Genomic DNA, 14287 nt, shown 5'->3' with positions numbered 1-14287 from the left:
ACACACAACTAGTGGTAGAGCCAGGATTTGACTCTGGATATCTTTAGATTGTTCTTTTTTGTTTGTTTGTTTGTTTTTTTGGAGAGGAGTTTGTATATTTTTTATTGGAGTTCGATTTGCCAACATACAGCATAACACCCAGTTGTCATCCCATCAAGTGCACCCCTCAGTGCCCGTCACCCAGTCACCCCAACCCCCCCCCAACTCCCCTTCCACTATGCCTTGTTCATTTCCCAGAGTTAGGTGTCTCTCATATTCTGTCACCCTCAGTGGTATTTCTCACTCATTTTATCTCCTTTCGCTTTTATTCCCTTTCACTATTTTTTTATATTCCCCAAATGAATGAGACCATATAATGTTTGTCCTTCTCCGATTGACTTACTTCACTCAGCATAATAACCCCCAGTTCCATCCATGTCGAAGCAAATGGGGGGTATTTGTCATTTCTAATGGCTGAGTAATATTCCATTGTATACATAGACCACAGCTTCTTTATCCATTCATCTGTCGATGGACACCGAGGCTCCTTCCACAGTTTGGCTATTGTGGACATTGCTGCTATAAACATTGGGGTGCAAGTGTTCTGGCGTTTCACTGCAACTGTATCTTTGGGGGTAAATCCCCAGCAGTGCAGATCTAGTTTTAACTCTTTGAGGAACCTCCATAGAGTTTTCCAGAGTGGCTGAACCGGTTCACATTCCCACCAACAGTGCAAGAGGGTTCCCCTGTCTCCACATCCTCTCCAACATTTGTTGTTTCCTGTCTTGTTAATGTTCACCATTCTCACTGGTGTGAGGTGGTATCTCATTGTGGTTTTGATTTGTATTTCCCTGATGGCCAGTGATGCGGAGCATTTTCTCATGTGCTTGTGGGCCATGTCTATGTCTTCCTCTGAGATTTCTGTTCATGTCTTTTGCCCATTTCATGATTGGATTTTTTTTGGGTGTTCAGTTTAATAAGTACTTTATAGATCTAGGATACTAGCCCTTTATCTGATAGGTCATTTGCAAATATCTTTCCCATTCTGTAGGTTGTCATTTAGTTTTGTTGACTGTTTCTTTTGCTGTGCAGAAACTTTTTACCTTGATTAAGTCCCAATAGTTCATTTTTGCTTTTGTTTCCCTTGCCTTCATAGATGTATCTTGTAAGAAGTTACTGTGGCCGAGTTCAAAAAGGGTGTTGCCTGTGTTCTCCTCTAGGATTTTGGTGAATTCTTGTCTCATTTAGATCTTTCATCCATTTTGAGTTTATCTTTGTGTATGGTGTAAGAGAATGGTTTAGTTTCATTCTTCTGCATGTGGCTGTCCGATATTCCCAGTAACATTTATTGAAGAGACTGTCCTTTTTTCCAGTGGATATTCTTCCCTGCTTTGTTGAATATTAGTTGACCATAGAGTTGAGGGCCCATTTCTAGATTCTCTACTTTGTTCCATTGATCTATGTGTCTGTTTCTGTGCCAGTACCACACTGACTTGATGATCACACCTTTGTAGTACAACCTGAAATCTGGCATTGTGATGCCCCCGGCTCTGATTTTGTTTTTCTTTTTAATTTTATTTATTTATTCATGAAAGACAGAGAGAGCGTGGGGCAGAGACATAGGCAGAGAGAGAAGCAGGCTTCATGAAGTGAGCCTGATGTGGGACTCGAACCTGGGACTCCAGGATCACACCCTGGGCCAAAGGCAGGCCCACTCACTGCTGGGCCACCCAGGGGTTCCTGGTTTCTTTTCCATGATCCCCTGGCTATTTGTTTTTTTTTTTTCTGATTCCACAGATCTTAAGATGATTTGTTCCAACTCTCTGAAGAAAGTCCATGGTATTTTGATAGGGATTGCATTAAATGTGTAAATTTCCCTGGGCAACATTGACATTTTCACAATATTAATTCTTCCAATCCATGAACATGGAATATTTTTCCATCTCTTTGTGTCTTCCTCAATTTCTTTCAGAAGTGTTCTGTAGTTTTTAGGGTATAGATCCTTTACCTCTTTGGTTAGGTTTATTCCTAGGTATCTTATGCTTTTGGGTGCAATTGTAAATGGGATTGACTCCTTAGTTTCTCTTTCTTCAGGCTCATTGGTAGTGTATAGAAATGCCACTGACTTCTGGGCATTGATTTTGTATCCTGCCACGCTACCGAATTGCTGTATGAGTTCTAGCAATCTTGGGGTGGAGACTTTTGGGTTTTCTATGTAGAGTATCATGTCATCGGCGAAGAGGGAGAGTTTGACTTCTTCTTTGCCAATCTGAATGCCTTTTATTTCTTTTTGTTGCTTGATTGCTGAGGCTAGGACTTGTAGTACTACGTTGAATAGCAGTGGTGAGAGTGGACATCCCTGTCTTGTTCCTGATCTTAGGGGAAGGGTCTCAGTGTTTCCCCATTGAGAATGATATTTGCTGTGGGCTTTTCATAGATGGCTTTTAAGATGCTGATGAATATTCCCTCTATTCCTACACTCTGAAAAGTTTTGGTCAGGAATGGATGCTGTCTTTTGTCAAATGCTTTCTCTGCATCTATTGAGATGATCATATGGTTCTTGTTTTTTCTATTGGTGATATCCTCTCTCACGTTGATTGCTTTATGAGTGTTGAACCAGCCTTGTGTCCCGGGGATAAATCCCACTTGGTCATGGTGAATAATCTTCTTAATGTATTGTTGGATCCTATTGGCTAGTATCTTGTTGAGAATTTTTGCATCTGTGTTCATCAGGGATATTGGTCTATAATTCTCTTTTATGGGGGGGGGTTGTGTGGTTTTGGAATTAAGGTGATGCTGGCTTCATAGAATGGGTTAGGAAGTATACCATCCCTTTCTATCTTTCCTTTTTTTTCTTTTCCTTTTTTTTCTTTTTCCTTTCTATCTTTCCGAACAGCTTTAGTAAAATAACTATGTTTTTTTCTTTAAACTTTTGATGGAATTTCCCTGGGAAGCCATCTGGCCCTGGACTTTTGTTTCTTGGGAGATTTTGATGACTGCTTCTATTTTCTTCCTGGTTAGTGGCCTGTTCAGGTTTTCTATTTCTTCCTGTTGCAGTTTTGGCAGTTTGTCTTTTCCAGAAATGTGTCCATTACTTCTTAATTTATTGGCATATAGCTGCTCATAATAAGTTTATAAAATCGTTTGTATTTCCTTGGTATCGATTGTGGTCTCTCCGTTTTCATTCGCGATTTTATTGAGTCTTTTCTCTTTTGTCTTTAATAAGGCTGGCTAATGATTTATCTATCTTATTAATTCTTCCAACGAACTGACTCCTTGTTTTGTTGATCTGTTCTACAATTCTTCTGGTTTCTATCTCATTGAGTTCTGCTCGAATCTTTATTATCTCTCTTCTTCTGCTTGGTGTAGGTTTTATTTGCTGTTCCTTCACCAGTTCCTTTAGGTGCATGTTAACTTGTGTATTTGAGTTTTTTCCAATTTTCTTTTTTTCTTAAAGCTTTCATTTATTTATTTTTTTAATAAATTTATTTTTTATTGGTGTTCAATTTACCAACATACAGAGTAACACCCAGTGCTCATCCCGTCAAGTGCCCCCCTCAGCGCCCGTCACCCATTCACCCCCACCCCCCACCCTCCTCCCCTTCCACCACCCCTAGTTCGTTTCCCAGAGTTAGGAGTCTTTATGTTCTGTCTCCCTTTCTGATATTTCCCACACATTTCTTCTCCCTTCCCTTCTATTTCCTTTCACTATTATTTATATTCCCCAAATGAATGAAAACATATGTTTGCCCTTCTCCGATGGACTTATTTCACTCGGCATAATGCCCTCCAGTTCCATCCACGTTGAAGCAAATGGGGAGTATTTGTCCTTTCTAATGGCTGAGTAATATTCCATTGTATACATAAACCACATCTTCTTTATCCATTCATCTTTCAATGGACACCGAGGCTCCTTCCACAGTTTGGCTATTGTGGACATTGCTGCTATAAACATCGGGGTGCAGGTGTCCCGGCGTTTCATTGCATCTGTATCTTTGGCGTAAATCCCCAACAGAGAAGTTGCTGGGTCGTAGGGAAGGTCTATTTTTAACTCTTTGAGGAACCTCCACACAGTTTTCCAGAGTGGTTGCACCAGTTCACATTCCCACCAACAGTGTAAGAGGGTTCCCTTTTCTCCGCATCCTCTCCAACATTTGTGGTATCCTGCCTTGTTAATTTTCCCCATTCTCACTGGTGTGAGGTGGTATAGATACATCCACGAAGGCGAAAGAAACAAAAGCAAAAATGAACTATTGGGACTTCATCGAGATAAGAAACTTTTGCACAGCAAAGGATACAGTCAACAAAAGTAAAAGACAACCTACAGAATGGGAGAAGATATTTGCAAATGACGTATCAGATAAAGGGCTAGTTTCCAAGATCTATAAAGAACTTATGAAACTCAACAACAAAGAAACAAAGAATCCAATCATGATATGGGCAAAAGACATGAAGAGAAATCTCACAGAGGAAGACATAGACATGGCCAACATGCACATGAAAAAATGCTCTGCATCACTTGCCATCAGGGAAATGCAAATCAAAACCACAATGAGATACCATCTCACACCAGTGAGGATGAGGAAAATTTTTCCAATTTTCTGAGGGACACTTGTAATGCGATGTATTTCCCTCTCAGAACTGCTTTTGCTGTATCCCAAAGATTTTGGACAGTTGTATCTTCATTCTCATTAGTTGCCAAGAATCTTTTTAATTCTTCTCTAATTTCCTGGTTGACCCTTTCATCTTTTAGCAGGATGCTCTTTAACCTCCACGTGTTTGAGTTTCTTCCAAATTTCTTCTTATGATTGAGTTCAAGTTTCAAAGCATTATGGTCTGAAAATATGCAGGGGACAATTCCAATCTTTTGGTACCAGTTGAGACCTGATTTGTGACCCAGTATGTGGTCTATTCTGGAGAAAGTTCCATGTGCCCTTGAGAAGAATGTGTATTCAGTTGCGTTTGGAAGTAAAGATTTGTAAATATCTGTGAAATCCATCTGGCCCAGTGTATCATTTAAAGCTCTTGTTTCTTTGGAGATGTTGTGCTTAGAATATCTCTCATTTGCAGAAAGCACCATGTTGAAGCCTCCCAGTATTAGTGTAGTATTATCTAAGTATGTCTTTACTTTGGTTATTAATTGATTGATATACTTGGCAATTCCCGCATTAGGGGCATAAACATTCATGATTTTTAGGTCCTCTTGTTGGATAGATCCTTTAAGTATGATATAATGTCCCTCTTTATCTCGAATTACAGCCTTTGGGATAAACTCTAATTTATCTGATATGAGGATTGCTACCCCTCCATTCTTTTGAGGGTCATTTGAATGGTAAATGGTTTTCCAACCTTTCCTTTTCAGGCTGGAGGTGTCCTTAGATCCAAAAGAGTCTTTTGTAGACAGCAAGTAGATGGGTCTTGCTTTTTGTCCAGTCTGAAACCCTGCGTCTTTTGATGGAATCATTAAGCCCATTCATGTTCAGAGTTTCTATTGAAAGATATGAATTTAGTTTCATCATAATACGTATTCAGTCCCTGTTTTTGTGGGTTATTTCTTTGGACTTTCTCTTTCTTTTACAGGTGCCCCCTTAATATTTCTTGCAGAACTGGTTTGGTGGTCATATAGTCTTTCAGTTTCTGCCTATCTTGGAAGCTCTTTATCTCTCCTTCTATTCTGAATGAGAGCCTTGCTGGATATGGTATTCTTGGCTGCATGTTCTTCTCATTTAGGACCCTGAATATATCTTGTCAGCCCTTTCCGGCCTGCCAGGTCTCTGTGGAGAGGTCTGCTGTCAATGCAATATTTCTCCCCATATAAGTTAGGGATCTCTTGTCTCTTGCTGCTTTAAGGATTTTCTCTTTATCTTTTGAATTTGCAAGTTTCATGATTAAATGTCGAGGTGTTGAATGGTTTTTATTGATTTTAAGGGGGGATCTTTCTATCTCCTGAATCTGAATGCCTGTTTCCCTCCCCAAGTTAGGGAAGTTCTCAGCTATGATTTGTTCAAATACATTTTCTGGTCCTCTGTCCCTTTTGGCGCCCTCTAGAACCCCAATTAAATGTAGATTTTTTCCTTCTGAGGCTGTAATTTATTTCCCTTAACGTTTCCTCATGATCTTTTGTTTTCTCTTTTTTCCTCAGCTTCCTTCCTTGACATCAACTTGTCTTATGTCACTCACTCGTTCTTCTGCCTCATTAACCCTCATTGTTAGGATCTCCAGTTTGGATTGCATCTCATTTAATTGATTTTTAATTTCGGCCTGATTAGATCTAAATTCCGCAGTCATGAAGTCTCTTGAATCCTTTATGCCACCAGTAGCTTTATAATTGTGCTTCTGAACTGGCTTTCTGACATGGAATTGTAGTCCAAATTCTGTAACTCTGTGGCAGAGAGTACTGTTTCTGATTCTTTCTTTTGTGGTGAGTTCTTCTTTCTAGTCATTTTGCTCAGTGCAGAGTGGCTAAAAACATGTTGTAGTGGAAAAATGAAGAAAAAAAGAAAAAAAAAACCAAGGTAGGGTATCCTCTGGTTGTATACACTGTAAATCCCTCGAGTTCCCCTGGAACTTTCCAGTGCTGCTTGGTCAAGAAGTTGCTTTTCCTTGTCTTTCCAGCTGGTCTTCTTGGGGAGGGGCCTGCTGTGTTGATTCTCAGGTGTCTGTACCTGGAGGAGCTTCCCCGCCCCCTTCCAGGTGCACAGTTCAGTGGGAGCTTTTGACTCCTGTTCTCTGGCAGCCCGGCTCCATCCCAGGCACAGGGTGACACCAGGAGAAACAACAGCACTGGTGGCGGCCAGCCAGCCAGCTCTGGAGTCAGCTCCCGCAGTAACTACCGTAGTCTCCCAGTCCACACTGGCTTGGATGCTCTGGGAGCGGAGGGTGCTGACCTGCACAGCTTGGGGGTGCCAGCAGCAGGAGCTTCCTCGCTGTCCTGTGCCCTGTGCACCTCGGCCTGTCCCCAGGGGATGCAGGATCATGGGCTATCTCCCCCAGCGCCCTGGGTTCTGGGGCCTGTGCTGCTGGAATCATGCTCTTGGGGCGTAGGTCTTGAAGGCAGCTCAGCACAGCCCCCTTTGCCCGGAGCCGCCACCTGAGCTTCTCCCAAGGCCCTGCCGGGTGCATGTTCCAGCTCTTTACTGAGCTTGGCCCACAGTCTGTGGCATGCTCTCCCCAGGTGCTCACTTCCTCTTTTAGTGACCCCAGGAGACTGGAGTCTTCATTGCCCCTCCTGCCGTTCTGCCCGAGTTCCCTGCTAAGTGCCTTTCCATCCGGGAAGAAAATGGTGCAGATTTTTAAAGTTCCTTCTTCTCCAGGGCTGGGCTCTCCTGTCCTGGAGGCTTTCACTGCCTGGCCTTAGACCGGCTCCTCGTGGGGGCCCCTCCCCAACTTGATTCTTTTTTATTTTTTTTCTGCCTTCCTACTTTGTTAGAAGTGCAAAGTCTTCTCTCTGTAGCATTCCAGCTGTTCTCTCTTTAAATCTCAAGTCGAATTCGTAGGTTTTCAGGATGATTTGAAAGTTATCTAGGTAGGTTGGTGGGGACAGGTGACTTGGAGACCCTACTTCTCCGCCATCTTGCCCTGCCCCAGATTGTTCTTTTAACCAAAGAACGGAGGAAGTCATAAAATGGTTGTAGGGCTAAATACTTACATAGTTTCAGGAGTAAAATGTAAATGCTCCAAGTTGAGGTTATCTAAGTCTTCACTTTTGAGAGAAGATATAGAAGACAAAGTGCCAGGATGAGAACCTAGACACAAAAGACATTACCTTGATGTCAGATTCAAACAAGAAAGTCCTTCCTCTCATTTGCATTTCACCCTATTTTCTCTGTGGGACCAGGGTCAAGCTCAATGACTTTCTCTTGAGTATAATGAAAGTTCTCAATCCAAAGAGGGATCATCTTAGATGGACAGGGCCTTCCTCTGAGAAAATAGTAAGATTGGGCTGCCTGCTTGCTAGCAGTGAAAACAGCTTTGTTTTTTTTTTTTTAATTTAAAAAGGGAAGTTTCCTTTTTTTTAAGGTTTATTTATTTATTTATTTATTCATGAGAGACACAGAAAGAGAGGCAGAGACATAGGTAGATGGAGAAGCAGGCTCCCTTGTGGGGAGCCTGAGGTGGGACTCAATCCCAAGATCCCAGGTTTGCCACCAGAGCCAAAGGCAGACGCTCAACCACTGAGCCATGCAGGTGCCCTTGAAAACAGCTTTTGATCTTGGGTTTCATCAGGCCAGGTTTTTCAAAGTACCTGATGAGGTCATTACTTCTGGATTTTGGCATGGGATATTATACTGTGACCTTTTTGGGAAAGAGGGAAGGATATCTACTGCAGAACAGGATTATGACTAAAAAGGATATATGGGAACACATCCTTATTCTCTGGGAACTAGAAGACAGTGATGAAGGCTAGAAATAAGAGAAGGAAAGAAAGATTCTTACGGTGTCTTGGGCTCATCTGGCTAATATCTTCTGAGTCATCTTCCAGGAAGAAAGTTGAAGTAAAGTTCTTAACCGATATTGTCTGTCGGCTTTGCTCATCCAGAACTATAGAGAAAAAGTGGAAAGGAAAAGGAAAGAAAGAGCGAAAGAGTAAGCAAGGTAGAGAGGGAAGAAGAGAGGGAGGAAGGAAGGGAAAAATGAAGGTAGGAAGGAAGGGTGGAAGGCAGGCAGGAAGGGAGGGAGGGAGAAAGAAAGAAGGGAGAGAAGAAGGCAAGGGTGTGAGGGAGAGAGGAAAGAAGAGAGGGAGGAAGGAAGAAAGGAAGGAGTATTGTTCATATTTGTTGAGCACTTCTTAAGCATCTCTTTTGTTTAGTTAATGCCAGTCAGTGTGGGTATACAGTGGAGACCCTCAGTTGGCTACGTCCCTTCTCCACAATGTTGTTTGTAGTCTTAGCTTTGTTACAGTGTTGCCCCCATCTCTCTTCATATGCATGCCTGTTTTACTGGTTACTCTTTTTCTGTCACACAAGAAATGTAGTATGAGTAGGAGCTCAGGGCCAGGGGCAGGGGAGCAAGGTGGGAAACCCTCTGTTCTGTTATCACCTCTTTGTTAATTCATTTACTCACATGACTTTTTTTTTCCAAATTTGAGCCTCTAGGACCATGCTATTCTTTCATTCAAATATTTCATTCATTCCAAGAATATTTGAGAAGTCTCCTTCCTTTCCCAGCCTATATATTGTATAGCTCAGATGCTCAAACTGTGCCAATGCTCATAGGTTCAATCCCTATCCTAGTAAGGGTGCCTTTCTCTGTCCCATGGCCACAAGCTGGACCTACAAAGCTAACTTAGGTGTTGTGTTGATGGAGCAGGCTGAGTGTCAATTGTGATAAGATTATGGCTGCATCTTCACTACTTGGAAACTAACTACAGAAATAGAGGCAAACTGGCTGTTTACTATGTTTGTAGTGCAGAATGGACATTTCCTTTCTTTCTGGGAAACTTGGCTGAGGGTATATGTAAAGGTACCAAGGCAGGAGAAGGTACCATGGCTAAAAGTTGGAGGTCAGCCAAGGGGACTTACTTGCTACATGGACTTCTGCTCAGTTCCAAAAGTTCAAGTAGAGCATACTTGGTCTTACACTATTTTTCAAGGAAGCATTGTGGTGAAGAAGTGAGAGCCAGAACGTTAAATTAAGAAGTTGGAGTTGAAAGAGTTTTAATTCTGAGTTGGAAGTTTTTGAATGTCATGAGTTATGGGAAACGGCAGTCAATTCCAGAGATCCCAAGACCATTCTCAGGGTCCTTGTGCCTGATGAATACTATGTAAGACACACAGAGATGAAAATTCTTTTCTTTTAAAAATTGTCACAGGCTTGGTGATTGGAAGGAAATAGGAGCAGGTAGAAAAAAATTCCATGGCTGATGGTGGAAACCGACAGAGCTTTAAGCCAGGTCACTTAGGAGCTGTAATTGTTTAGGATGACTGTTAGTTCTAAAAATAAATGAGTAGCATGATTTGAGTGCCTAGGAGGTAAGAGCTTATTACGACTGAGGCTTTTCAAATTAGCAGTCTGAGGACTGACTTTGAATGCTATATGAATGCAGAATCTAGTCAAGTTTTGGTAGTGGAGTCAAATAGCAGACCCAGAGTGAGGGAGATCAGTAAACCATACACTGGAACTTTCTCTTTCTCTTACCTCAATTACCACAACTCTGGGACCTTACCTTGTTCAACTTGGAATATGATGAGCTTCAAGGATTTCTGGAGATTCCGGGCCTTTGTGGCCAGCTCCAACTTGCACTTGGCTATGTGGTCTATTTGAGGGACGAAGGGCTTTCCATCTACCTTGCCACCGTCTGCATATACTATAGGACTTTTCTCAATTGCTGCCTCTTCAGCCAGGATATCAATCAGGATGCTGAGCTTGTCATACATTATGTCACTCTGTGTAATGATAAAGAGGACAGGACATTGTTATGAGGAACCAGTACTAGAAAGGACAGAATGGGGAACTGGGTGGTATGGGAGAGATAAAGAGGGGTAGTAGTTGGCCAGAAACTCTGGGCAAGGAAAGCTGTGTGTGAGGAAATAAAAGTTTGGGGAAAGAAGTACTTGGTAGATGTAATGAGATAACCAAAGGATGTTAAGTTATCAAACAGATAACATTTGTTTCTGAGTAGCTGTAAGCATCAATGTATGTTGTCAAGTTTTTCTCATGTCAGATTGACCTGTAAAATAATATATAATATGGCAAAATTGAGACAAGATAAACATTTCTGGACTGGTGTTTTCATGGGCATGCTTCTACGGATGTGGATGTGCCTCTGCATGGGTCCCTAGTGTCTGCCTTTGTATATGTTTATGTTTGGGGAATGCACTGAGTGATTATGGCTTGATTTCCAGCTCCATCACTGAATAGTTTGTGACCAAGGCAAGTTTCTATGTGCTTTTATATTCTAGGGTGGTTGTGAAGATTAAATAAATTAATGCATTAAAAATCCTTAAACATTTCCTGGCACAGAGTAAGTGCTAAATAAGTGTTAGCTGTTGTTGCTGTTGTGTTATAGAGGTTAATATGGGTGTATTTCTAGCATGTATTTATACATATTTTCATGCATGTTCTGGTATACAACCATACATACTTAGTGTACACTTGTGTCTAGTTGTGGGTAGATGCTTGATATATGCTTACGTATATGGTACATTTGCTAGAATGCATAATGCCATGTTTCATTTGGTGAAAGCTGGAAATTTTATGAGATTGGACTTTTCCCATAATGGAGACTTACCAGTTTCCTTTTTCTTTTACAATTCTCAGTGAAAGGCACATTTGCTTTTATTAAAAAAGGGGCCCTGGGACTTCCAGGAAGATGACAGAGCAGGAGGATCCTAAACTTACCTCATCCCATGGATACATCTAGATAACAGCCACATTGGTGTAAATAACCCTGAAGATGACCGAAAGACTGGCAGAACAGACTATTCACAGCTAATCATAGAGAAGAGGCCACACTGACAGTGGTAGGAAGGGCAGAGACATGGTTGGGAACCAAACTGACCTGTAAGACTGTACACAGAAGGGAGGGACACGACAGGCATAGAGAAAGGAGAAGAGGAGATACCATACCAGTCACCTCCGGCATGGAAGACGCACACTGGGAAGACAAATCCCTATAACATTTGGTTTTGAAAATCAGAGAGGTTTAACTTTGCAAGTTCCTACAATCAGTGTCAACACCAGAAGCTTTAAAAGTCAGTGGGTTCAACTCTGGAAGAGCCAGAAAGGCAGTAGGAAATTGCCTTTCTGCCATTAAAGACACAACAAAACAACCAACCTCACTGAGATACAGCATTGAAGCAGCAGTTTGAAAAAACACTTGGGGCATACAAAAATATTGATTTACTAATCTCAGAATGTGTGCTAGAAGGGCAAGGATCCTTAGGAGACTTGTCGAAGAACAAAAGAGCTGACAGGTGTCATTTCCTTCCCCCTTCCCAACCTAGATATACAGACATCTGTGGGAACCAACAGGAAAACTTTCTGACTAGCTTGCTAACAGCACACCCCACCCTCATGCACTTCTGTGGACCTGCCCCTTCAACCCATCTTTAGCAGTTCTCCAAATCAGCTACAAGTCTCCTCCCACAGAGATTAGCATATGCTTTGCTAACACCAGGCCCTCTGGCCCCTGCATTTTGCTGCAAACCCACCCCATCCAACATGCCCCTGGCAGAAGTTCATCCAAAGTGGGGCCACAAGCATGGCATTGTGTAAGCAGCTGGGACAGGGGTCATCAGTACCACTCTAAAGTGACTCTTTCCCTGGATAGAGGGGAAGATAACTACATACATCAGTTCAACTGCAACTCCAGCAGTGAGCTGGGGGCAGACATCTAGTCTGACTGCAGGCCCCACCCACCAATGAAAGCTTCTCAGGGAGCAACACAGAGAGAACATCCTGCAGTTTGGTGCCTGCAGTTCTGATAAATGCCTGGTCTGACCCACTTCAAGCTCAATGTGGCCCCACACTGGCCCATTAATAACACAGGGATGAAACACTGCCTGTATCAGGCAAAGCTATTGTGTATGCCTGGACTGAAGGCAAATGCAACTCAGCCACAATAGCAGGGTGCAGACATATAGGAGACACCTTTGAAGTACGGGGTTTGGGGAATAGGAGACATTGCCCTACAGGGCACTATAGGACCTCTTCTTCATAAGGCCACTACTTTCAAGAGCAGGCAGCATAGCCAACTTTCCTAACACATAGAAACAGATACAGAGAGGTAGAAAAAATGATGAGACAGGGGAATATGTTCCAAATGAAAGAACTGGACAAAATCACACACACATACACCCTTAATAAAACAGAGCTAATAATAACCCCAATAGAAAATTTAAAGTAATGGTCATAAAGATAATCACTGGACTTGAGAAAAGAGTGGAGGACCTCAGTCAGACCCTCAACAAAGAGATAGAAAACATAAAAATCAAACGGAGATGAAAAACTCAATAATTGAAATTTAAAAATACGCTAGAGGGAATACGTAGTAGACTAGAAGGAGCAGAATAAATCAGTAACCCGAAAGACAGTAATAGAAAGCAGTCAAACTGAACAGGGGAAAGAAAAAAGAGTAATAAAAAGTGAGAATAGATTAAGGGAACTTAGTGACACCATCAAGCATAATACTGTTTGTATTATATGGATCCCAGAAGGAGAAGGGAGAGAAAATAGGGCAGAAAAGCTATTTGAAGAAATAATAGCTGAAAATACTCCCTATCTGGAGAAGGAATTCTGAATTCCTGGATTTCTGAATCCAGATCCAGGAGGCACAGACAGCCCTCAACAAAATTAACCCAAGGAGGTCCACACCAAGACATATAGTAATTAAAATGGCAAAAAGCAGTGATAAGGAGAATTTTAAAAGCAGCAAGAGAAAGGAAGACCATTACATACAAGAAAAAAATCCATTAGGCTATCAGCTGATTTTTCAGCAGAAACTCTGCAGACCAGAGGAGACTGGCATAATATGTTCAAAGTGGTGAAAGAAAAAAACCCTGCAGCCAAGAATACTCTATCTAGCAAGTTATTGTTCAGAATAGAAGGAAAGGTAGCTTCCCAGAAAAAGAAAAATTGAAAGAATTCATCACCACTAAACCAGCCTTACAAGAAATGTTAAAGAAGACTCTTTGCGTGGAAAGAAAAAAATCATAAGCAGGAGCAAGAAAAGTAGGAAGCACAAAAGCAGTAAAATTAAGTATATCTGTAAAAATCAGTTAAAGGATTCACAAAATGAAATGATGTCAAGTATGACACCATATATCTAAAATGTGGAGTGGGAGAGACGTAAAAATTTAGTGCTTTCAGAATGGATTCAAACTTAAATGATAATCAACTTAAAATAGACTGCTATGTGCTGAAGATGTTATATACAAACTTAATGGTAATCATAAATCAGAAACTAATAGGGTATATGCAAAAAATAGAGAAGGGATCCAAGTATATCATTAAAGAAAGCCAGAAACCCATGAGAGAAAAATCAAGAGAAGAAAGGAACAGAGAAGAAGTACAAAAAACCATAAAATGAATAACAAAATGGTAATAAATGCATACCTTTCAATAAGTACCTTGAATATAAATGGACTGAAGGGATATAGGGCAACAGAGTGGATAAAAAAGCAAGATTCATCTATATGCTGCATACAAGAGACTCATTTCAGACCTATAGACACATGCATATTGAAAGTTAAGCGATGAAAAACCATTTATCATGCCAATAGAAGTGAAAAGAAAGTCAGGGTAGCAATTCTTATATTGGACAAAATAGACTTTAAAACAAATATTCTAACAAGAGCCAAAGAAAGAC

At 41.3% G+C, this 14287-nt stretch overlaps 1 protein-coding gene across 1 annotated transcript in view; it reads right to left on the bottom strand.

Moving 5' to 3' along the window:
• Positions 1-14287, bottom strand: part of DGKK (diacylglycerol kinase kappa) — a 104039-nt gene that overhangs the window by 41616 nt on the left and 48136 nt on the right. The window contains exons 12-14 of the mRNA XM_072817824.1: positions 10145-10364; positions 8416-8520; positions 7628-7724 (exon numbers count right to left, since the gene is read on the bottom strand). Of these exons, the coding sequence (XP_072673925.1) occupies positions 7628-7724; positions 8416-8520; positions 10145-10364 (422 nt within the window). The remainder of the gene's footprint in view (positions 1-7627; positions 7725-8415; positions 8521-10144; positions 10365-14287) is intronic.

Source organism: Canis lupus, chromosome X (assembly GCF_048164855.1).
Source record: "Canis lupus baileyi chromosome X, mCanLup2.hap1, whole genome shotgun sequence".
Classification (NCBI taxonomy): domain Eukaryota; kingdom Metazoa; phylum Chordata; class Mammalia; order Carnivora; family Canidae; genus Canis; species Canis lupus.
The sequence above is the reverse complement of the archived record's forward strand: the minus strand, read 5'-3'. Positions and strand labels throughout refer to the sequence as shown.